This window comes from Hemitrygon akajei, chromosome 23 (genome assembly GCF_048418815.1).
Source record: "Hemitrygon akajei chromosome 23, sHemAka1.3, whole genome shotgun sequence".
Lineage (NCBI taxonomy): Eukaryota > Metazoa > Chordata > Chondrichthyes > Myliobatiformes > Dasyatidae > Hemitrygon > Hemitrygon akajei.
The window spans coordinates 16,646,446-16,673,090 of NC_133146.1; the positions used below are offsets into that span (position 1 = coordinate 16,646,446).

General features: G+C 40.7%; 1 protein-coding gene across 7 annotated transcripts in view; it reads left to right on the forward strand.

The window, feature by feature from the left end:
• Window positions 1-26,645, forward strand: part of r3hcc1l (R3H domain and coiled-coil containing 1-like) — a 315,233-nt gene that overhangs the window by 127,420 nt on the left and 161,168 nt on the right. For all 7 annotated transcript variants that reach the window (XR_012096079.1, XM_073027035.1, XM_073027037.1 and 4 more), the window contains 2 exons: window positions 86-1,484; window positions 24,574-24,749. Coding sequence is in view for 6 of the 7 variants with exons in the window: in XM_073027035.1 (XP_072883136.1) it covers window positions 105-1,484; window positions 24,574-24,749 (1,556 nt within the window). In the remaining variant the exon portion in view is untranslated. The remainder of the gene's footprint in view (window positions 1-85; window positions 1,485-24,573; window positions 24,750-26,645) is intronic.

A 26,645-nucleotide genomic window follows, 5' to 3' on the forward strand; every position in this document is an offset into this window, starting at 1 on the left:
AACTTTCTTACTTCCAGTACTTCTTGTTGTTCATGGACAGGAGAAAATGTATTGAGTTTTTGACTCTTACCTGATTGTGTTTCAGATAAGAAAAAAGGAACTTCATGGAGCCTGGACATGACAAGAGCAAACCACGGTCAAAGAGGCCAGACAAAGCCCTGTATGTTCCTCGAGCCCGTCGGCATTTGAGAGCAGAACCGCACACGGATCGTGGTCCCAAACAAAAAGGGCAAAGTACTCTTATAAACCAGAAAACTGTCTCAAAAATAACAGATGCAATAGGAAAAAATGAAACAAGTGCGAGTTTAAAGTCTTTGTCTAAAGACTTGGGCGCACACCATGAGCAAATGTTTGCAGAAGCAAACTTGCCCCAACAGGAGGACAGTAAGACAGAGTGTGGCCACAGAGCTTCAGAAAGAAGATTGAATTTAGATGAAAAGAGGCACATAGGAAACGCTGTACCTGAGAAGGTGTCAGATGAAGGACGTGGACTAGAATCAAAGCACCCAAAGGAAAAGAAAGCAACCCAGCAGAAAAGTAGGGTAGGATCAAACAGTAGTAAAGTACACAGTAGAGAGAAGGAATCACTGCACAAAAAGGCAATGTCAGAAAAATGTAATATTGATGCAGCAGCAAACTATTTACTTAACGTTCCTAGTTCGATAGCTGAGAGCAATAGAGAAGTAATGAAATCCGGTTATGGAGAAATTCAAACCCATCCCCAGCAGCTTCAATCAAATGCATATAACAATGAACAGGGAAATAATAATCAACCAAACACAGTGGATTCAACAGTGGAAGAACTGGAGACTGATGTAAACAAATCTTTGCCTTTCAATGTTGCCTCTCCTTTGAACATGAGGTCTGATTCTGACACTCTTCAACTGAATGAACTGGCCTCCTCTAAATTAGCCAGCTGTGAATGTTCAGATACTGAGCAATGTGCAGAATCAGGCTGCTCAAATGGTGTAAACGAGCCATGGCAGATGGAAAGAAGCTGTACACAATATCCATGCACTGGAGCATCTGAAGAAAATAGTTATAAGATCCTCGCTGAAGTGAACAATTCGACAGAGCATGAAACCAGGGTAGATAATGATTCTTCTTCACAAGCTCTAAAAGGGAGTTTTGTATCCCTGCCTGCTTCGTTGGAAAACGTGGTTTGCTCAGACTCCCCACATTCCAAAATTATTAGCTTATCGGCTATACAAGGAGCTGAAGAAGCAGGGTCCTTGAAATATGGTAGCAGTATCACAGTGGACTCAATGAACAGTGAACCAGTCAGTGCAGAGGTGAAAGCTGAAACTGGTGCTGCTTTGCAAAGTGTAGAAGAGATCTCAGTAGATTTGGCCCAGTTAACTACTACCAATAGTGGAGAATCTAAATGTGCTGAAAGGTCACTTGTTGAAGAACCAGAGGGTGACTCTTGGGATGCTCTTTTCAACGATGATGGAGATTGCTTGAACCCCCATCTTCTGGAAGAGGTAAATCAAGGATCCTCTCTTTGTTCTGAAATTTGATCAGTAAGAATATTGGGCTTCATAATTAACTTAGTAAGAAGGTTATGTCAAACTATTTTTCAGTGCTGGTTCGCCTAAAACCAGGTGATTACTTTCCAGTTCTTGTACAGGAATTATGAAAAAGCAATATGGTCCTAAGAGGACATAAGACAGTTTATCAGATTGGTCTCAATTTCAGCTGCAATGTTAGACCATAAAAGTTGGCTTGATCTCACTGAGGCAAACAGTGGATTAGAATGAGATGCACAAGATCATGTTGGATTTAGAATAAATAAAGACAACATGAGCAGACTGTCCAGAACCGTTTGATATGGGTTTAAATTGATATAGGCAAAATACACCATGTGGATCTTTTTGTTCAGAGCAGTGAACAATTGGAATTCTCTGCTCCTGTGTCTAATGGTTTACAAGACAAATTAGGCCATTAAGATAAAAGGCAGAAAATTCAAATGAGTTTTACAAGGTGTTTTTACAGCACATGTTAGGTGCCAGAACATGCTGCCTGGAGAAATGGTGAAAACAGATGTGAAAGCAACATTAAAGAGACATTTAAACAGACAAGGAATTGGGGAGGATATATACCACATACAGAAGACCATAAGGCATAGGAGCAGAATTAGGCCAGTCTGCACCATTATTCCATCGTTGCTGATTTATTATCCCTCTGAATGAACAGCATTCTTTTGCCTTCTCCCCATGATCTTTAACAGCCTTACTATTCAAGAACCTATCAACCTCCGCTTTAAATATACCCAATGACTTGTTCCCCACAGTTATATGTGGCAAGGAATTCCAAAGGTTCACCACCCTCTAGCTAAATAAGTTCCTCCTTGTCTCTATTCTAAAGTGGTACCTGAGGCAAGGTTACCAGAAAGAAATTGAATAGGGAAAATAAATTACAGGGTTGGGTGAAATAAAGGCCATAAGGCAAAGGAACAGAATTAGGCCATTCAGCCCCATTGAGACTGTTCCACTATTCTATCATGGCTGATTTATTATCCTTCTCAACCCCATTCTCTTGCCATTTCCCTGTAATTTTGATGCTCTGATTAATCAAGAACCTATCAACCTCCACCTTAAATATACCCTGCACAACCTTCTGTGACAATGAATTCCACAGATTCACCATCCTCTGGCTAAAGAAATTTTTCCTAATCTCTGTTCTATATGGATGGTCCTCTGTTCTGAGGCTTTGCCCTCTGGTCTAGACTCCCTCACTATGGGAAACATCCTCTCCACATCCACTCTTCCTAGGCCTTTCAATATTCCATAGGTTTCAATGAGATCTCCCCCTTATTCTTCTAAACTCCAGTGAGTACAGGCCCAGAGCCATCAAACACTCCTCGTATGCTAACCCTTGCATTCCTGGGATCATTCTCCTGAACCTCTGCTAGACCTTTTCCAATACCAGCACATATTTTCTTAGAAAAGGGTATCTAAACTTCTCACAATATTCCAAGTATGGTCTGACTGTTGCCTTATGAAGCCTCAGCATTACATCCTTGCTTTTTATATTCTAGTCCTCTCAAAATTAATGCTAACATTGCATTTGCCTTCCTTACCACTGACTCAATCTGCAAGATAACCTTTAGGAAATCCTGCTCGAGGACTGCCAAGTCCCTTTGCACCTCAGGTTTTTGAATTTTCTCCCCGTTTTAAAGTCTGGGTCATAACATAATACCCAAAGCAGAATTGCCATTCCTCCAGTTGGTTCAACCACAAGCTGCCCTAAAAAGCCATCTTGCAGTCATTCTGCAAATTCCCTCTCTTGGGATCCAGCACCAACCTGATTTTCCCAATCTACCTGCATATTGAAATCCTCCCTAATTATTGCAACTTTTTACATGACTAACATAACATGCCAACACAAATATCTAAATGTCATTTCATAAATAACAATAAGGGAATACATTTATGTATTCTTTTACATAAAGGGAATGGAACTAACTGAAAGAAAGAAAATAGTGCTGGAAGATCTCAACCAGTCAAGCAATATCTATAGAAAGATTTATCATTTTGGGTCAACAACCCTTCCTCAGAGTGAAACTGAGTGGACTGTATGGAACTGAGTTGAAAGGCTCTTGTCTGTGCCGTAACAATCATACGATTCTATTTTGATATTTTGTAAGAACTTTGCTGATGTTTCTGGATAATGTTTTTAATATCTGTTTGGGAAGAAGCTAAAGGTAGAAATTCTACTTTTATTATCGACAAATAGCTTTTCCTAAAAGACTTTGGCTAAATGTGGCAGGTCTTGTATTTTTGACAGTAGATTGTAATGACCATGTCTGATGGCCAATGAATTTGACTTGGAATAGTGTGAAGCTCATGGAGATGTTTATAAAGAGGGACTGGAGCATCCAGACTACCAGCTAACAGATGCAAGGTGTTGTTGTTGAAGTAATCTTGCTGATTGTTGCAGAGCATTCAACAGCAGTAAATATTGCGGATACGGTTGGCCCTCCTTATCCGCGGGTTCCGCATGCGCGGATTCAACCAATCGCGGATCGGGAAAATCCGGAAGTTCTCTCTCCAGCACTTGTTGTTTGAGCATGTACAGACTTTTTTTTCTTGTCATTATTCCCTAAACAATGCAGTATAACAACTATTTACATAGCATTTACATTGTATTAGGTATTATAAGTAATCTAGAGATGATTTAAAGTATACGGGAGGATGTGCATAGGTTACTGCGGATCGGGAATCGGAAGAAAACGTAAGTTCTCTAAGTCGGAACAGGTAGATCTGGTATTATTTTCGCATCAGTTAGTCAAATGTTTGTCTTAGTATATAGTATATATTTTACCTTTCTATGCATATAAAGCACTTAAGAAACGTATGTATTTCAATAATTAAACACTGCATTGCTTAGTAATAATTGTAGCTTTCATCGGGGCAGGGCCTTCACATGCTCCATTATTCTTACTTTATCCTTTAAAATTGTTCTGACAGTTGACCGACTGTAGCCTAACGTTTTCCAATGACCAATGGCGTTTCACCTCTTTCCGATCGCTTTATTATTTCCACTTTATTTTCAATTGTGATCATTTTCCCGAACAGAAACACTGAGGGTGGCAGGAGCTTCACACTGAGATAGGTTAAATAAGGTCCGGAGCTCCGCCGGGTCCTAAAGTTCACCAATTTGAGCATCCGTGTTGTTTGGTATCCGTAGGGGGTCCTGGAACCAATCCCCCGCGACTAAGGAGGGCCAACTGTACTGTATGTTGGAGCCACGACAAGGCAGAATGAGTATTAAATCCTGAAGCAAGGCTGTCACCCACAGTACAGTTCTGATGGCGAAGAGGCTTTGAGAAATTCAGAAAAGAACCCTTATGCAGTATGCATTCACTCCATACCCTACCAGCAACTAGACTTTTGAGGTGTCCAGTTAACGATTCTAATCACCTGGACTACTAATTGGGTGGGTAATTGAGTACTGATTGAAGGACCAAGGAATATTGGCGGGGCTGCTTCTTGCTTCAGGCTATCAACATTCATGGCTGCCAATTGGAACATATCAAATTCCCAGAATCTACATTAGGATAGTGACCAAATCATGACAGAAAGAATCAACTTAGATATGAAACTAGAGGTAACTCCCTTTCTGCTCTCTGAAATGGCCTGAAAGAACAGGGGAATGTCTTACCCAAAAGGTTTTTTTCCCCAAATCTAGAGTGTTTATGTCGCACTCAATTTGATTACTTGCACCCCTGGAGACCCAAAGTTATGAATGTACCCAAGTGAGCTCTGGATATCACAATAAATGAATCTAAGATCTTTGTACCAGTGTAACATTTTACAGTGTGAGTAATTGGGGTTCGATGCCCACCACTGCCTGAAAGGAGTTTGTACGTTTTCCTCGTGGCCCCATGGTTTTCTATGAGTGCTCCATTCCCCAGACATTCCAAAGACTTATGGGTTAGGGTTGGTAAGTTGTGGGCATGTTATGTTGCTGTTAGAAGCATGGTGACACTTGTGGGCTACCCCCAGCACATCCTCAGACTGTGGTTGTTGATGCCAATGACACATTTCACCGTATATTTTGATGTTTTGATGTATATGTAACAAATAATCTTATCTGAACAGAGTCACATGTTGATTATTTTTGAAAGGAACTTCTGTTATTGGTTCTTTTCAGACACTTTGAACCTGTTGTCCACCTCCTATCCTTCCAACATAATTTGCACAAATTTGCCTTTTTCACTTCAGACTCTCTCGCAAGCAATACCCTTGTGAGGCTAATGAGGTCTAACTTTAGCCCCTTATAGAAAAGGATTAGTGCTGGTAAAATGTCAAAGATTAATCCCAGTTAGAAGGGATAGACTGTGCTCTCCATACTAAAATACATCTCATAATGTGAAATAAAATCTAACAAGCAGCTCTCTAAGACTTGCTCTAGGAGAAAAAGGGCACTTTTAAATGACTACTATTTGCCTAAAAAGGAGTGATCAATGAAGTATATGGAATAATTCTAGCCTGAGCTTAGGGCAGCAGATATAGATTTGGAGACAGAATGGGAGAAAACGGATCTCAATTATGTTTCGACTTCTGGAATTAAAGTGGCCAATTTCATCCATTTTCTTTGAAATAAAATAATAATACTAGTGTAATGCCCTGGTTCATATTTTTACTGTTATGCTGTATGTATTTCATTTAGCAGTTCTGTAAGAGCAGTCTGTTTGTGTTACTGTTGATGATGAGGTATGCTGGGAAACGTGTGCCATCCAATTAGGATGGTGGAAGTGGGGGGAGATTTTTCAGATCAGGGACACTAAGTTTGGGCTTGGGTCTTTTGTTTGGCGGGAGATGAAGTGAGAAGGCGCTGGAGAGAACAGGTTGTAGGATTCGACCTGGAGCGGGACTGTGATTCGATGAAGATGATTGATTGAGGATCAATGAATATGATGAAACGCTGAGCTCCAACTTGTACACATTTGACTGTTTAATGAAAATGAGCCCCTTTCTTTTTGTTTTTCTTTACTAACCCTTAAGTTAAGATTCATAAATATAATTTCTTTAATTGTATGCAGTGTACTGCCTGTCATTTTGACAGACAGACAGACATACTTTATTGATCCCGAGGGAAATTTTGTGGTACTAATTTGTAATAGGGTAGCAAATTACACAGCATCCACACAGACTGGGGTTTAGGGTGGGAGAGCCCTCTCAGTCTCACGAGTTTGGCGGGACCAGAGAGCGTCTCCCCTAGATTTACGCACCCAAGGAAACCAGGGCATTTCACTGGTAACAACTAACAGCAAGTTTTAACACTGGTGCTCATTGTGGCAGAGATCTCCATTTTAGATAAATGTTGCCCCTCATTTTGCCTCTGTTCGCTCTGTTACAGGAAAGATGTTTCAAACCAGGAAGAGTATAGAAAAGATTTAAAGGACCCAAGTTATGGGGAGAGGTTGGCCATGCTGGGTCTTTATTCCATGGGGTAAAGTAGAATGAAGGGTGAACTTATACACGTGTTTAAAATTCTGAGAGGAATAGATGTTGTGGATAATAAGTCTTTTCTCAGGTACTGGAGTCAAAAACTAAGGGCTATAGGTTTAGGGTGAGGGGGGGAGGTTTAAAAGAGACCCGAGAGGCAGGCTTTTCAAACAGCATGTGGTAAGGAATGGAATGGACTGCTAAAGGAAGTGGTTGAGGCAAGTACAATGGCATCATTTAACAAGCACATGGATAAGTATGTGGATGGGTGGGACTTAGAGGGACAAGCACAGATTGCAGAAATCAGGACTAGCTGGTGGGCATCATGGTCAGCATGGACTCTTTGGGCTGAAGGGCTTGTACCCATACTGTATTGTTCTATGACTCTATAGTTCAAGAGTAAAGAAGGGTGGAAATGAATTAAAATCCAACTGCTTGTTCTCATTGAAATATTTCAATTTCAGTAGACTTCCATTATCTAAATTCATGTTCATTTTCTCATTTTCACTTTGCACATAACTTATTTTGATGTAAGTTGCCATTTTATGTCACGCTCTTTAAGTTTTACATGTGGACCTATGTTAACGTGGAATAGAGAATAAATTGCCCAAATCCAATGTACGTGTATCGTTCGCAATCTGCCCTGAGAGTAGTCTTTTATATGTTCCAGCAAAGTCTAAACCCTAATTTAAAAAACCTGCAGATACTGGAAATCTTTAACTCAGCATCTGAGGTTGCTTTACTGGTATACTATACCCTATAAAATCCTGTTTTAAATACATTTGCTGTTCACAGGGACATGTAAAATGTTTAGAAATTCATTCCACTTAATCTTACACTTCAGGACATCAGGGCTATATTATTACAGTTAAACCCAGTGAAATTTTCATTCCTTTTCCCAATATGTGCCCATAACTATTATGTCAACAGAAATATTAGAAATACAGGCAGAACTGATTTCTTAATCAGAGCTTGCAGAAGTCTTGGGCTTCTATTCTCAGAAAAGTTGCCGGAAGAACACGCCAACTTTCCCAAGTCTTGTCCAATTTGACAAAGGATATCCCAGACGCGATTCTCAGGCTGCTGAGGCTACAAATGTTGAATAATGATACAATAATATTTGACTCTTCTAAACTTCTTATTAAGTACTTGTTTTGACAATAACTAAACATTCATAGAGAAAGTGCTCACGGGAAATCAAATGGTCTATTGATGATTGAAAGCTGGATGGCCTTTGCTTATGGTAACTTCCTGATATTTAATACCATCATTTTTAAATAATCTCGCTGTGCCCGCATTAATGTCTTTACAAAGCAAAGAGGAAGGAGCTCAACCTTAATGCTCTTAATACTCATAATGCTCAATTGATCCAGTTAACTGCTCCCTTCTCTACTCACACTGTAGACCCATGTGACTATATAGAGTGGACAGATATTTCTTAAGGTATAATGAAATGAAAGTGGTTCTTTTGATAAAATAGAATCTGATTTTTTTTTTGTTGGAGGCTGAGGGGAGACCAGAAACATAGAAACATAGAAAATAGGTGCAGGAGTAGGCCATTCGGCCCTTCGAGCCTGCACCGCCATTCAGTATGATCATGGCTGATCATCCAACTCAGAACCCTGTACCTGCTTTCTTTCCATACCCCCTGATCCCTTTAGCCACAAGAGCCATATCTAACTTCCTCTTAAATATAGCCAATGAACTGGCCTCAACTGTTTCCTGTGGCAGAGAATTCCACAGATTCACCACTCTCTGTGTGAAGAAGTTTTTCCTCATCTCGGTCCTAAAAGGCTTCCCCTTTATCCTTAAACTGTGACCCCTCATTCTGGACTTCCCCAACATTGGAAACAACCTTCCTGCATCTAGCCTGTCCAATCCCTTTAGAATTTTATACGTTTCAATAAGATCCCCCCTCAATCTTCTAAATTCCAGTGAGTATAAGCCTAGTCGATCCAGTCTTTCTTCATATGAAAGTCCTGCCATCCCAGGAATCAATCTGGTGAACCTTCTTTGTACTCCCTCTATGGCAAGAATGTCTTTCCTCAGATTAGGGGACCAAAACTGCACACAATACTCTAGGTGCGGTCTCACCAAGGCCTTGTACAACTGCAGTAGAACCTCCCTGGTCCTGTACTCAAATCCTTTTGCTATGAATGCCAACATACCATTTGCCTTTTTCACCGTCTGCTGTACCTGCATGCCCACCTTCAATGACTGGTGTACAATGACACCCAGGTCTCGTTGCATCTCCCCTTTTCCTAATCGGCCACCGTTCAGATAATAATCTGTTTTCCTGTTCTTGCAACCAAAGTGGATAACCTCATATTTATCCACATTAAATTGTATCTGCCATGAATTTGCCCACTCACCTAACCTATCCAAGTCACCCTGCATCCTCTTAGCATCCTCCTCACAGCCAGCTTCGTGTCATCCGCAAACTTGGAGATGCTGCATTTAATTCCCTCATCTAAATCATTAATATATATTGTAAACAACTGGGGTCCCAGCACTGAGCCTTGCGGTACCCCACTAGTCACTGCCTGCCATTCTGAAAAGGTCCTATTTACTCCCACTCTTTGCTTCCTGTCTGCCAACCAATTCTCTATCCACATCAATACCATACCCCCAATACCGTGTGCTTTAAGTTTGCACGTTAATCTCCTGTGTGGGACCTTGTCAAAAGCCTTTTGAAAATCTAAATATACCACATCCATTGGCTCTCCCCTATCCACTCTACTAGTTACATCTTCAAAAAATTCTATAAGATTCGTCAGACATGATTTTCCTTTCACAGATCCATGTTGACTTTGTCCGATGATTTCACCTCTTTCCAAATGTGCTGTTATCACATCTTTGATAACCGACTCTAGCATTTTCCCCACCACCGACGTCAGACTAACCGGTCTATAATTCCCTGGTTTCTCTCTCCCTCCTCTTTTAAAAAGTGGGGTTACATTAGCCACCCTCCAATCCTCAGGAACTAATCCAGAATCTAAGGAGTTTTGAAAAATTATCACTAATATATCCACTATTTCTTGGGCTACTTCCTTAAGCACTCTGGGTTGCAGACCATCTGGCCCTGGGGATTTATCTGCCTTTAATCCCTTCAATTTACCTAACACCACCAGATAGAAGTTTATAAAATCCTGAGGGGTATAGATTGAGTAAACAATCAGAATCTTTTTTTCCAGGGTAGAAATGTCAAATACCTACAGACATACATTTGAGTTGAGAGGTTTAAAGGAAATGTGTGGAACAGGTTTGTTTTTCACAGAGTTGCGGGTGCCTGGAATGGGCTTCCTGGGTTGGAAGTGATGTGGCAAAAGGCTTTTGGATAGGCACATGAATCAGTAGGGAATGTAGAGAAAGGGATCGTGTACGCTAACTCTGTGATGAGCATTTGATGCCTCTGGGCCATTACTCGATAGAATGCTGAAAGATGAAAGGAATTCCAGTGAAACCTACCAGATACTGCAAGGCCTGGAATGAGTTGATATGGGGAGGGTGTTTCCATTAGTGGAAGAGTCTTAGGGCTGGTTTCTAGAATAGTCCTTTTAGAACTCAGATGAGCAGGAATTTCTTCAGCCAAAGTCTGTGGAATTTGTCGCCATGGAGGGCTATGGAAGCCAAGCCATTGGGTATATTTAAGACAGAGATTAGTATGTTCTTGATTGGTAAAGGGATTAAGAGTTACAGGGAGAAGGGAGAATGTGATTTAAAAAATCGATTGTAATTGAAGGGTGGGCAAACTTAATGGGCCATATATCCTTATTCTGCTCTTTATCTAATAGCCTTACATGCAGGTGGAAGATACAATGCTCATTACAGACATCATGGGCCAAATGGTCTGTTCCTGCACAGTAATGATTTATGTTCTATTTCCTTAAGAATAAACGGAATGTTATAACTTAGTAGTACTCCTTGTAACATTGCTCATCTCCTATAAAATGACTAAGCTGCAGATGTTCCAGACCTTTCCTGGAACCTCTGAGAGACAGAAGCAGATTTTTAAGACACTGCTGTTCACAACCTGGGAAGAAAATCGTAGCATACAAAGCAATTGTGGGGTACCACAGTAACATAGCAATTAGTGCAACACTATTACACCTCTGGGCGTCAGAGTTCAGTTCCAACATCATCTGTAAGGAGTCTGTACGTTTTCCCCATGGAATGAGTAGGTTTCCCCTGGGTGCTTCAGTTTCCTCCTTGGTCATTATAAATTGTCCTCTGATTAATCTAGGGTTAAGTCAGGGCTTGCTGGGCAGCGCAGCTTGGAAGGCCTATTCCACGCCATATCACAATAAATAAATAAACAATGTGTGACAATTATTCATTTTCTTTGAACTTTTTTTTGCTTGGACAAAGAATTCTTCTTTCAGTCAGTTATAATTCAGCTGAGTGGGCAAAGTCTTTTTTCTTCCCAGTTGCAATGAGGATGGGTATATTGGATGCCCACTGCTGAGGGAGATGGTATTAGAAGCAGTCTCCAGAAAACAAAACCTTCGTTGACTGCATTCTGCCAGAATCTGCAAAGCTGCAAACAAAACAGCTTGAGTATATAGGCAACGTGGATGGTGGGGGTTAGAGCACGGTGACTAATAAACAGCTGCCAGTAGCAGAGGATGTAAAAGGGCTAACAAGCGGCGTAGTACACGACCAGACTCATCCCTCGCACATTGCAACAGTGGTGGCAACAGCTTTGCATCGCCCATTTATCATGCTTTTCCTGTGATGCTGGTAACATTCTTGATCAGCAACTTTCATTCATGTGCTCTAACTAAGCTGGAATGCTCCATCAGTTCTGTGTGTCAGAATGATAGATTCATTTTACGGTGCTCCTTTCTGGTTGTTTTCTGGTTGTAATTTTCATTTTAGTGTACATGTTCAAAGCACAAAAGGAAGTCTGATAGTAAAATATTGAAGTTTTTTTTCTTCTCAGTACTGTAAAATGTTCTGAGGTATTTCTGATGTGTCACCAGTGCAAGTTAATGATCAGATTGGATGATTTTGTGCTATTTAATTTTATTTCTGTATTTATAAGCCTCAAGTATATAGCCACAGAGGCAATTACATTGGAGTGTTCCATTCTAAAGATTATACAAGGACTGGAGATTTGTACTGGATTGGTCATAATTAGGAAATCAATATTTTAATTAAATAATTTAGCATGCAAAAGAGAATTTTTATACATTTCATGCCTTTATTCTCTGATTTTAAGGCAAATCTTTTAAACAGGGAAAGGAAGGGAATTTGCATTTATATAGAGCTTTTACTGACTCCAGGACATCCTACACTACGATGCCACGAATGAGGCATGTTTGAAGTGCAGGGAATGGTTTTGCAGCCAAATTATCTTAGGTCTTGGTGATTGAATGTCTTGTTCGTCCCTGCAATCTGTCAAACTGCTGCTGTCTTTGAAAAGTGTTCATCGGTATTCCTGGAGAAGTTGGTGATCATTTTGCAAAGTCCACCTGAAAGGTCAGACTAGTTGGTGGTGCAGCATCTAATCCGAAAGAAAGAACTCCTTACGAAGGAGTTCTTGTACACAGCAGGTGGTAGAGGCAGATACATTTGGAACATTTAAGATAGCCAGGTGGATGAAAGAAAAATGGAGGGCTATGTGGGAAATAAAAAGGGTCAACACAACATTGTTGGCCAATGGACCTGTACTGTGTTGTACTATTCTGTATAAAGTAGTCATCCTTTATTACTGCCAAATGTCAAACCTAGGTATGTTCCTTACTTAAACTGTGATCTTTCTGATTCAAATGAGAATAATTTTCAAAGAGCAAAGGCTAGCAATTGAGGCATTAAATAATCGGGTCAAGATGGCACCAACAAACAATGCTTCCATGGGTGACGTTTTTCAGATGGTCCGTGAAGCTGTTTCTTTCACTTCTTTTACATCTTCCCTTTTTTTTATATGTGGTTCTGGCACTGCGGGAGCCTGTGATTTACAGTTTGATGGTGTGTTTTTGGGCCAATTGAGCAATCTGGCATTTTGCTGTCTCCAAAAAGTTCCAGGAGGCAAGCTGCTTTGAGGCCAAGAAGCTCAGAGGCAGTGTGTGGGGCCTATGATTGACTTCATCTCTCACCAATTAAACCATCAAGGAAGATTGAAACATCAAGGCAAATGCGGAATGCGAGTGAATGTTCAGCACTGTCTACCAGCCTCTTGCTCGCTGCTGCCAGAGGAAGGTGTCTGCATGTGCTGGTCCTGCTGCATCCAATGGAAAACTCCTGCTTTCAAATTATCTCCCTCTCTTCTTGATGCTGCCTGAGAAGGGTAAAGAAATACTGGGTCTATGGTTTGCAGATTGGACTGTAGTTCGATTAGACTCTATTGATTTTGTGTTTTGTTCGTTCTTTCTTGTTACAGTATGCGAGATTTGTTTTTTGCATGTGGAGAGGCATTAATGTTTTTTGTTGTCATTGGGTCATTTTTTTTATGCAGCGGGGGCTTGATATTTTTCTTTGTATGGGTTCCATGGTTTTGCTTTGCGGCTGTCTGTAAAACGAATCTCAGGGTTATATACCGCATACATACTTTGATAATAAATGCACTTTGAACTTTGAATTTGAACATTGTAAGTAAGTGTAGGCTGGTCTTCCCCTCATGTCAGTTCTGCTATTTAAGTGTTCCTGGCTCATGTTTTATCTCAGTGTTTCTTTTCTGCACTAATCCCATATCTCCTGATTCTTCTCAAAAATTTGTCTAAAATATACACCAAACTGAAGCTCTACATCCCTCTTGTGCGGTGAATCCCAAAAATTCATTCATTTCTTTGTAAAAAGAGTGGTTTATGCTTTGTTTTGTTGTCCCAATTTTAAACTTCCAATCAAGGGGAAGCATCGTCCATAATACCATAAGATATAGGAGCAGAATTAGGCCATATGGCCCATTGAGTTGGTTCTGCCATTTCATCATGGCTGATCCATTTCCCTCTCAGCTCCAATCTCCTGCCTTCTCCCTGTGGCCCTTCATGCCCTGACTAATCAAGGGCCTATCATCCTCTATCTTAAATATACCCAATGACTTTGCGTCCACATGTGCCTGTGGCAATCAGTTCCACAGATTCACCACTCTCTGGCTAAAGACATTCCTTCTCATCGCCATATCCCTCTATTCTGAGGCTGTTTCCTCTTGTCCTAGACTCCCCCCACCATCGAAAACATACTCTCCACGTCCTCTCTATCGAGGCCTTTCAACATTTGATAGGTTTCAATGAGGACCCCCTCATTCTTCTAACTTCCAGTGAGTACAAGCCCAGAGTCATCAAACATTCCTCATATGACAAGTCTTTGAATACTAGAATCATTTTTGCGAATCTCCTTTGAACCCTCTGCAATCTCAGCACATCCCTTCTTAGATAAGAAAATTGCTCACAATATTCCAAGTGAGGCCTCACCAGTGCCTTGCTTTTATATTCTAGTTCTCTTGAAATGATTGCCAACATCACATTTGCCTTCCTCACTACAAAGTCATCCTGCAAATTAACCTTTAGAGAGTCCTGTGCAAGGATTACCAAGTCCCTTTGCACGCCAGGTTTTTGAAGTTTATCTCCATTTCGAAAATAGTCTATGTTTTTATTTTTTCTACCAAAGTGTATGACAATACACTTCCTGGCACTGTATTCCATTTGCCACTTCTTTGCCCATTCTCCTAATTTGTGTAAGTCCTTCTGTAGCCTCTCTGCTTCCTCAGTACTACCTGCCTCTCCATCTATATTTGTTCTATCTGCAAACTTGCCCACAAAGCTATCCATTCTGTCACCCAAATTATTGATACATAACGTAAAAGAAGTGGTCCCAATACAGACCTTTGCAAAATGCCACTATACACAAGGAGCCAACCAGGAAAAGCCCTTTATTCCTTCTCTTTGCCTACTGCCAATCAGCTAATTCTCTATCTTTCGTGTAATACCATGGGCTCATAACTTGTTAAGCAACCTCATGCGTGTCACCTTGTCAGATGTCTTCTGAAAATCCAAGAACACAGCGTGCATCAGTTCCCCTTTGTCTAACTGGCTTGTTATTTCTTCAAAGAATCCCAACAGATTTGGCCGGCAAGATTTTCCTTTAAGGAAACCATGCTGGCATATTTTATCATGTGCCTTAAAGTAACCTGAAACCACATCCTTAACAATGGATTTTGACATCTTTCCAGCCACTGAAGTCAGACTAACTGGCCTATAATTTCCTTTCTTCTGCCTCTCTTCCTTCTTGAAGAGTGGAGTAACATTTGCAATTCTCCAATCCTCCAGAATCATGGCAGTCTCTATTGATTCTTGAAAAATTATTACTAATGCCTCCACAATCTCTTCAGCCACCTATTTCAGAATTAGACCATCTGGTCCAGGTAATTTATGTACCTTCAGACCTTTCAGTTTCCTTAGTAAAGGCAACTTCTCTTATTTCTGCCTCTTGACACTCTTGAACATCCAGCAAACTGCTAGTGTCTTTTACAATGAAGTTGTTGCAAAATACTTATTCAGTTCTTCTGCATCTCTATGTCCCCCATTACTATCTCTCCAGTATAATTTTCCAGCAGTCCGATATCTACTGTCCCCTCTCTATTACTCTTTATATATATCTGAAGAAAATGTTGATACCCTCTTTAATATTATTAGTTAGCGTACACTAGTATTCCATCTTTTCTTTCTTTTTGTCTTTTTAGTTGCCTTCTGTAGGTTTTTAAAAGCTTCCCAATCCTCTAATTCTAATTATTCTCTATTATATGTCCTCTCTTTGGCTTTTATGTTGGGTTTGACATCCCATGTCAGCCATGATTGCCTCATCTTACGTTTAGAATGCTACAGCTTCTTTGGGATGTATCTGTCCAGTAACTTATGAATTGCTCCCAAAAATTCCAGCCATTGTTGTTCTGCTGTCATCCAAACTAGTGTCCCCTTAAAATCAATTTGGAGCCTGCTCCTTACATGCCTCTGTAATTCCCTTTACTCCACTATAATACTGATAACTTTAGCTTCTCATTCTCAGACTGCAGGGTGAATTCTATCATATTATGACCACTGACTCCAAAGGGTTCCTTTACCTTAAGCTCTTTAATCAATTCTAGTTCATTACACACACCCAATCCAGAATAGCTGATCTTCCAGTGGACTCAACCATGAGCTGCACCAAAAAGTCATCTCATAGGCATTCTACAAATTCCCTCTCTTGGGATCCACAACCAACATGATTTTACCAAGCTACCTGCATATTGAAATCCCCTATGACGATTATAACATTGCCCCTTTGACATGCACTTTCTATCTCCATTATAATTTGTAGCCCATATTTTTGCTACTGTTTGAAGGTCTCTATACAATTTCCATCAGGGTCTTTTTACCCTTGCAGTTTCTTAGCTCCACCCACAATAATTTTCCACCATGCATCCTATGTCACCTCTTTCTTAGGATTTGATTTCATTTTTTACCAATAGAGCCACACTACCACTCTGCCTACCTGACTATCCTTTGAATACAATGTGTATCCTTGAATGTTAAGCTCCCAGCTGTAATCATCTTTCAGCCACGATTCAGTGACGCCCACGTCATACAAGCCAATCTGTAACTGTGCTACATGTTCATCTACCTTATTCCATATACTGCGCACATTCAAATGTGACACCTTCACTCCTGTATTGCCTTTTCGATTTTGTCCCTCTTTTACATTGCAGCTCATCCCATTGAAAGCAGTTTTGCCCAATCATCAGCCTCTGTTTGCTAGCAGTCTCACTACACACCGTCTCTGTTTGTAAACCATCTACCCCGTCCTCAACCCTATCACTCTGATTTCCATTGCCCTGCCAAATTAAGTTAAATCCATCCGAGCAGCTCGAGCAATCCTACCTGGGAGGATATTGGTCGCCCATGAGTTCAGGTGTAACCCATCCCGTTTGTACAAGTCATATCTTCCCCAGAAGAAGTCCCAGTTATCTAGAAATCTGAACACCTTCTCCCTATATCAATTCCTCAGCCATGCAGTTATCTGCCAAATGCTCCTATTCTTACCCTCACTGGCACATGGCACATGTAGCAATCCAAAGGTTACTACCCTGGATGTCCTGCTTTTCATCTTTCTACCTAGCTCCCTAAAATCCCTCTCAGGATCTCCTTACCTTTCCTGTCTATGTCATTGGTGCCAATAGGTACTAAGTCTTCTGACTGCTCATCCTGCCCCTGTGGAATACCATGGACCTGATTCGAGATGTCCCTGACCCTGACACCTTCCAGCAATATACCATCCAGGTGCCGGTATCGCATCCACAGAATCTGGTCTCTATTCCTCTAATTATGGAAACTCCTATCACTGTTTCAATCTTTTCTTCTTTCTTCTCTTCTGAGCCAGAATCAGAATCGGGTTTATTATCACCGGCATGTGACGTGAAATTTGTTAACATAGTAGCAGCAGTTCAATGCAATACATAATCTAGCAGTGTGTGAACAAATAAACAAATAAATAAATAAATAAATAAATAAATAAAAACATAATAAATCAACAAGTAAATCAATTGCGTATATTGAATATATTTTTTTAAATGTGCAACAACAGGAATACTTTGCTTTTGGTATGCTGGCCTTTATAAATCAGAGCATTGAGTATAGAAGTTAGGATGTAATGTTAAAATTGTACAAGACATTGGTGAGGCCAAATTTGGAGTATTGTGTACAGTTCTGGTCACTGAATTATAGGAAAGATGTCAACAAAATAGAGAGAGTACAGAGAAGATTTACTAGAATGTTACCTGGGTTTCAGCACTTAAGTTGCAGGGAAAGGTTGAACAAGTTAGGTCTTTATTCTTTGGAGCGTAGAAGGTTGAGGGGGGACTTGATACAGGTATTTAAAATTATGAGGGGGTTAGATAGAGTTGATGTGGATAGGCTTTTTCCATTGAGAGTAGGGGAGATTCAAACAAGAGGACATGAGTTGAGAGTTAGGGGGAAAAAGTTTAAGGGTAACACGAGGGGGAATTTCTTTACTCAGAGAGTGGTAGCTGTGTGGAACGAGCTTCCATTAGAAGTGGTACAGGCAGGTTCGGTATTGTCATTTAAAGTAAAATTGGATAGGGATATGGACAGGAAAGGAATGGAGGGTTATGGGCTGAGTGTGGGCCAGTGGGACTAGGTGAGAATAAGTGTTCGGCACGGACTAGAAGGACTGAGATGGCCTGTTTCTGTACTGTAATTGTTATATGGTTTTATGTATATTTAAAAAAAGTGAGGTAGTGTCCATTTAGGAATTGGATGGCAGAGGGGAAGAAGCTGTTCCTGAATCGCTGAATGTGTGCCTTCATGCTTCTGTATCTCCTACCTGATGGTAACAGTGAGAAAAGGGCTTGCCCTGGGTGCTGGAGGTTCTTAATAATGGATGCTGCCTTTCTGAGACACCACTCCCTAAAGATGTCCTGTGTACTTTGTAGGCTAGTGTCCAGGATGGAGCTGACTGAATTTACAATCTTTACCACAGTCGCAGCCTGAGTGCCAGAGACCCAGTCACTGTGGTTTCCCCTGGTATATCGTTCCCCTGAACAGAATCCAAAGTGGTATACATACTGAAATAGTGAGGAGAACGGCTACAGGGTACTCTGCACTGGTAGCCCATTTCCCTTCCTTCTCCTGACAGTCACCCAGTTACCTGACTCCTGCGACTTAGAGGTGACTATCTCCCTGTAGCTCTTATTACTTCCTCAGTCTCCCGTATGAGTTGAGGGTCATCGAGCTGCAGCTCCAGTTCCTTAACATGTTCTCTGAGGGGCTGCAGCTCAGTGCACCTGGCACTGATGTGGTTATCCGGGAGACTGGAGGTCTCCCAGGATTCCCACATCTCACACACAGAACAAAACACAGCTCCTGGAGCCATTCTCACGGCACTAACTGAGCCCCAACAAACAAAAATGAAGAGTAAAGGAGAAAAAGAATTGTTTCATTTACATTGCTGCTTAAGAATGTTGTCTGTTTCTATGAGAAGTGTGGCCAGCCTGCATAATTTCTCCTCAGAACAATTCCCCTGCCTTGAGCCACCAGGAAAAACAAACTGATATATCTTTGTTGCACTCTCTACCACAAGTGCATTACTTGTTGAATGTGCATGCTACCTCACAGTGATTCATGTATAGAGGACCTCAAGTCCTTCTGAAGACCAGCATTTGGTAATCTCTCATCATTTAAATAGCTGGCTTTTCGCTTTTACTATCAAAGAAGATAGCTTCATGTTTTAACATTATATTCCAGCTGCAAGTCCTTGCTTATTCACATTGACTGTCTTTATCCTATTATAATTGGATTATTATTGTCTCATGTAGAGACACAGTGCAAAGCTTTTTTGCATGAGATCCAGACAGATCATTCCAGACATCGAAGTAGTTCAGAGGGAAAAGCAATACCAGAATGCAGAATAGTGTTACAGTTAGACAGAGAGAGAGAGAGCACAGTACAAGTACACAAATAAAATGCAAAGTCCTCAGCAAGGCATATTGAGAGATTAAATGTTCATCTTCATCATCCAAGAAATCTGTTCAAAAATCCTATAAAAGCAGAATAGAAACTGTCCCTGAGCCTAGCCTGGTGGTAAGTGTTGTCGGGCTTTTGTTTCTTCTGCCCAACGGAAGGTAGGGGAGGAAGTGAAAATGACCGTGTTGGCTGGGGCTTTTCAATGCATTGGCTGTTTTTCAAGAGCAGCAAGGTGTCAATGGACGAGGGGAGGCCTTGTTTTTGTGATAAATGGGATATGTTCTGCTCATTAAGAAGGTTTCTGCAATTTCTTGCAGTGTTAAGTAGAACAGTTTCCATACCAAGCTGTGATGCATCTAGGAAAGAGGCGTTTTATGGTGCTTCGATTATATTTTAAAAATGGTGAGGGTCAATCAGAACATGCTGGATTTCCTTATGCTTGTGAGGAAGTAGAGGAAGTCTTTCTGTGTCCCCCTCACAACTCTCATTGCCTCTCAATATATGTATTGGATTTTTATTAATGGTAGGAGACAGCCATTTGGGCCATTGTTTCTGCGCTAGCTCTCAAAATATTCTTATCTAACCTCTTTCCCAGGATGCTGCCTAGATCAGAGAGCATGTCTTATGAGGAAATGTTGAGTGAGCTAAGGATTTTCTCTTTGTAAGGGAGGATGAGAGGTGACTTTATAAAGGTATTCCAGATGTTATCAAGTGGACAAGAAGCATCCTTATTCCACAGCAGCAAAGGCTAATAGGGGGAATAATTTCAAGTTAATTGGAGGAAAGTATACAGGAAATGTCAGAGATAGTTTTTTTTTTACAGAGTAGTTGCCACATGGAATGTGCTGCTGGGGTGGTGATTAAGATACTAGGGACATTTTAGAAGTTCTTGGATAGGCACGTGGATGAAAGAAAAATGGAGTGCTATGTGGGAGGGAAGTTTAACTTGATCTTAGACTAGATTAAAGCACAACATTGTGGGCAGAAGGGCCTGTACTGTGCTGCACTGTTCTGTTCTCTTCCCCCTCTTATTTCCCTTTAACCTTTTCCTTCTGTCTCTTGGTCAAACATATTTATTACACATTATTTTCTTATCAGATTATTGATTTAGATTTTGAATAGTCTGGGAAATTTGCAGACATTTTATAAAACTCAATCAAATCAGCATCATGTCTGTCTGCATTACTTAGAGGCAAACTTACTAGGTGGCATGGTAGCAAGATAGTTAGCACAATCACTTTACAGCACCATCAATCATTTGATTCCCACCGCTGTCTTTAAGAAGTTTATACTTTCTTCTCATGCCCAAATGAGCTTCCTCCAGGTGTTGTGGTTTCCTCCTATGTTCCAAAGACATACAAGTTAGAGTTAGGGAGTGTGAGCATGCTATTTTGACACCATAAGTGTAGCAACACTTGCATGCTGCCCATTGCAGTCCTCACAATTGATTTGAGACAAATGATGTATGGTCTAGATGGTCTGTATGGTCTAGATCGAGTGAATGTGGAGATGATGTTCCCTAAAGTGGGGGAGTCTAGAACCTGAGGGCACAGCCTCAAAAATAGAATGACATCCCTTTAGAACAGAGACGAGGAGGAATTTCTTTAGCCAGAGGGTGGTAAATGTGTGGAATTCATTGCCACAGATGGCTATGGAGGTGCAGTCATTGGGTATATTTAAAATGCAGGCTGATAGATACCTGATTAGTAAGGGCCTCAAGGATTTTGTGGAGAAAGCAGGAAAATGGGGTTGAAAAGGATAATAAATCTGCCATGATGGGCTGGCGGAGCAGACTCAATTGGCTGAATGGCCTAATATTGCTCCTGTGTCTTCTGGCATGTGTGACAAATAAACCTAATCTCTACTAGGCATTAGCCAGGCAAACCTTTTTGGCACCATTACCAAATTTGGCACAGTGTTCTCACTAAAGATGTGTGTAAGGACAAAATGATATCTTTATGTTGTAGTAATTGTCCTGTGAATACATTCTAGAACTTGTTTGTTTTATTTGCATCTTCATGAAATTGGTGAATAAGCAGTGCTTCACAATAATATCCTTATCTCTCTCTGTCACTACAGCTTTCAATTTTATTCTCTCCAGAAAGTCTGAATATTTGGCTTTAAGCCTGATGGAAAACACTGTTTTTCTAAGTTAAATGTCACTTGTCAAACATGCTCTCATCCTTGCAACATGTCAATATCAGCTTGAAGTATTGGTGCATCCGGTCCAATCTGCATTCATACCAGGATGTCACAGCACTTCCTGGGCACATGCATACCAAATGCAATGCTCCTAAACCTCTTGGGATATTGTTGGTATCACAGGTCAGGAGCAAATGTGTTTTCATTGGCTTTTCCTTCAGTCCTGAAGTGGCTGGACAGTGAAGAGTACATACATCAGGATGTTCTTCATTAACTTCATTAATTGTTCTTCATTTTTTTTGTCAGCAAAATAGAGAGAGTACAGGGAGATTTACTAGAATGTTATCTGGGTTTCAGCACTTAAGTTACAGGGAAAGGTTGAACAAGTTAGGTCTTTATTCTTTGGCGCGTAGAAGGTTGAGGGGGGACTTGATAGAGGTATTTAAAATTATGAGGGGGATAGATTGAGTTGACGTGGATAGGCTTTTTCCATTGAGAGTAGGGGAGATTCAAACAAGAGGACATGAGTTGAGAGTTAGGGGGCAAAAGTTTAAGGGTAACACGAGGGGGAATTTCTTTACTCAGAGAGTGGTAGCTGTGTGGAATGAGCTTCCAGTAGAAGTGGTACAGGCAGATTCAGTATTGTCATTTAAAGTAAAATTGGATAGGTATATGGACAGGAAAGGAATGGAGGGTTATGGGCTGAGTGCGGGTCAGTGGGACTAGGTGAGAGTAAGCATTCGGCACAGACTAGAAGGGATGACCTGTTTTCTTGCTGTAATTGTTATATGGTTAACTACCAGTTCAGAACTAATCAATAAGCTCCAAGACCTAGTGTGAGTGCCTTCAAGAAAATGGATCTCAGGGTAGTATATGGTGGCATATATGTACTTTAATAATAAATTTACTTTGAAATTTGATCTGGATGCAGGCTTTTATCTTAGGGATATTCAATTCATTTGCCATCTACTCCAATGAACTACCGAAATCCCACAGAATTTCATCTGAAAGTGAAACCTCCAGTTAAGTGCCAAACTATGAACTTCCTCTAATCTAGACAGATATTTCTACCTGCTTGCCCTCCTCCTCAAACCTGGTAGCTTTTTAATTAAAATTCCTTAAAATACATAAAACACAGTTTTCTTTTCCGGAAGCTGTATTGGGTGTCCCTGAAAATGCCATCACTATCAAAGTGGTCATGTAGGAAGGCTTCTCTGATACCTTAAATCGTTTTACCCATTACTGAAATACTTTCAGCTTAGCTTTCAACAGTTTTCCATTCATTGAGGCCATAATAATGATTAGATTCTATGATAGAAAATGAGCAAAGGGCCATAATTTATTTCTAAGGTCCAATTTAAATCTTTAAAAGCCACTTGAGCTTTTTGGCTCAGTGGCTTACAGCCCCGGTTTGTTGATTTAAACCGCAGCGATGCTGCTCCTCACCATCCATTATTCTGCATTATCGTGCTTCTTCAAAGACTGCGGATATTTGTTTCTTTTGACAGGTGGATAATACAGCACCTCAATGTGACACACTCAGGAAAGAAATCCAATTAGTACTAGTGTTAACATGCCAGAATGTTGTCTTTTCAAAGATGAAGCACAGTGCTTAAAGTAGGCAAACACTCCCCTTCCTTTTCTGACAGTAGCTTGGTGTTATTATTTTTTGTAATTATTTTTGGTTGCAGTTAGGCAAGTAATCCATTGACAAACAAGAGAAAATCTGTAGATGCTGGAAATCCAAGCAACACACAGGGAAAATGCTGGAGAGACTCAGTGGGCCAGGCAGCATCTATGGAAAAGGGTACAGTCAATGTTTCGGGGCCAGACCCTTTCCTCCAGCATTTTGTGTGTGTTGCAAGTAACCTGTTGGTTCTGTTTGTGTTGTCTGGATGTATCTGTCTGTATGGAAAGGCTGTACACAATTTAGTTTACTCAAAATTAACTTTCCGGGGCGACACAATAGCAAAGCAGTTAGCATAATACTATAAAAGTGCCAGCCATCCAGGTTCAATTCTGCTGCTGTGACTGTGTGGATTTCCTCTAAGAGCTCCAGTTTCCTCCCACATTCCAAAGACTTATGGGTTAGTAGGTTAATTGGTCATGGGTGTAATTGGGCAGCGTGGGCTCCTTGAGTCAGAAGGGCTTGTTACCATACTGTACAGTACATCTAAAATTAAAAAGTAAAAATTGAAAACTTTCTTTTTGCACAAGATGGGAGAATACATGTTTTAAACCCTTGTACTATAAATTGTATTATTTTATTGTACAGATCACAAAGCAATACAACATGGGTACAGCCCTTTTGACACAAGTCAATACCAACCACAATGCTGAATTAGCTAGTCCCAGTTACCTGTATTCAGCCCATATCTCTCCAATTTCTACCCCCGCATGTACCTGTCCAAGTGCTTCTTAAATTACTATTGTATCTGACTCACCAGTTCCTCTGACAGCTCCTTCCAGATACTCACCACCCTCTGCATGAAAAAGCTGCGCCTTTAAATCTTCCTCCTCACCCTAAACCTGTGCCTGCTAGTTTTGCTCTCCCCTACCCTAGGAAAAGGCTGTTACCATACATCTTACCTATGCCTCTTAAAATTTTAAACTTGTCTACAAGGTTGCCCTCTCATTCTGCTATGCCTCCAACCAGGTAAGCCTGTCTTCTCAACCAAGAGCAGGACTTCATCTTTGTTTCTGCTGGCATTTTGACCTTATCTTTACCCCTTTGGCTTCCCTGGGTATAATGGGTGTGAGATGTAGTTAGTGTGAAACTCACTGCACTGCTTGAATAACAGAGAAATTTCCCTTGTAGAATTTTTTAAACAGCAGGATAAGTTGCATCCTTAGAAAATAAAGTGGCAGGCAAGTAGGAATCAGTGGTGGGATATTGCAAGGAAAAAATAACAAATAAAAACTAAAATCTCACATCATTGCATAATAAGTATATGAAATGTCTGTTTGATTCAAACTTTCGTTATCTGTGCCTAACGACCTCTCCTTTCCTCTTTCAGTTAACTTCAAAGAGTAAGTCTAAGAAGAATATTCAAGATCCTCCCTTCAATTACTACAACTACCAACCAGCTGAACAAGAAATAGATGATTCTGAATTTCCCCACATTGTTGAGATCTATGATTTTCCTTCAGAATTTAAGACTGAAGATTTGCTGCGAGCTTTCTCCACTTATCAGTAGGTATCCAGCCATAATGTTAATAGATGAAAATAGTTTAGGACTTTTAAGATGACTGCCATGTTAATCAAAACTCTCCACCAAACTGTTTAATTTCCATCACATATGATGTTATCAGCTCCACATCTCACACCAATCTCTGAATATGATGCTGTGCAATTTGACATCAACATGTTCAGGAGGAAAAGTCAGCTGATCCAGTACTGAAGTAGACAAACATAATATAGAGCGTTACAGCACTTGCAAGCCCTTCAGCCTATGATGTTGTACAACCTTTTAACCTACTCTAATATCAATCTAACCCTTCCCTCTTAAATTACCCCCCCCCCATTTTCTAGCATCCTTGTGCCTATCTAAGAGTTGCTTCAAAAGCCCCTAACGTATCTGCCCTACCGCTCCCCCCCCCCCACCCGCCCAGTGGAGGGTGGGGTTCCATGAACCCATCACTCTCTATGTAAAAAATCTACCTCTGACAGAGTAGGATAGTGTTGTTGGTTTACAAGCAGAGGCAGTGTGTAGTGAGACTGTCAGGAAGGACAGGTAGCACATAGGGCAAAATTGTGTAAAAGGGTGACAAAATTGAAAAGGATGACAGATACAGAACTGAAGGTGTTACATTTGAAAGCATGCGGTATTCGGAATAAGGTATGATGGTGTGAGGATCACTGTGTTGAGGCTGAAAAAAAATTTAGTTGGGAGCTTAACATTCAAGGACACATATTGTATCAAAAGGACAAGCAGGTAGGCAGAAGGAGTTGGGTGGCTCTGTTGGTAAAAAATAAAATAAAATCCTTAGAAAGAGAAAAGTTGGAATCCTTGTGGGTAGAGTTAAGAAACTCTAAAAGGCCTTCATAGGAGTTATATACAGTCCGCCAAATAGTAGCCAGGATATGGGATACAAGTTACAACAGGAGATAGAAAAGGCATGTAAAAAGGGTAATGTTGCGATAGTCATGGGGATTTCAATATGCAGGTATATTGAGTAAGTACAGTTGATGCTGGATCCAAAGAGAGAGAAATTGTAGAGTGCCTACAGGATGGCTTTTTAGAGTATCTTGTGGTTGAGCCCACTATGGGATCAGCAGTTCTGTATTGAGCATTGTGTATTGAACCATATTTGATTAAGGTAAAGGAATCCTTAGGACACAGTATCATAATATGATAGAATTCACCCTACAATTTGAGAGGGAGAAGCTGAAAATCAGATGTATTAGTATTACAGTGGAGTAAAGGGTATTACAGATGCTTGAGAGAGGAACTGGCCAGTTGATTGGAAGGGAGCGCTAGCAGGGATGGTGGCAGAAAGCAATGCAGGAGTTTCTGGGAACAATTCAAAAGGTACAAGATAGATAAATCCCAAAGAAGAAGTATTCTAAATGCAGGATGACACAGCTGTGGCTAACGAGAATCAAAGCCAACAGAAAAGCAAAAGAGATGGCATATAAGAGTAAAAGAGAAGCGAGAGTAGATATTGAACCGCTGGAAAATGATGCTGGAGAGTTAGTATTAGGGGCAAGGAAATGCCAGGTGAACTGAATAGCAATTTTGCATCAGTCTTTACTGTAGAAGAGACTAGCAGTATGCCAGAAGTTCGAGAGTGTCAGAGGGCAGAAGTGAATGCAGTTGCTATTACTAGAGAGACGTGCTTGGAAAACTGAAAGGCCTGAATGTAAATAAGACTCCTGCACCAGATGGACTACACCCTGAAAGAGTTCTGAAAGAAGTAGCTGAAGAGATTGTGGAGGCATTAAATATGATCTTTCAAGAATGAATAGATTCTGGCGTGGTTCCAGAGGACTGGAAACTTGCAAATGTCAGAAGGAAATCATAGGTCATTTAACCTGAAGGTGGTTAGGAAGATGTCGGAGTTGATTGTTAAGGATGTAGTTTGGGGG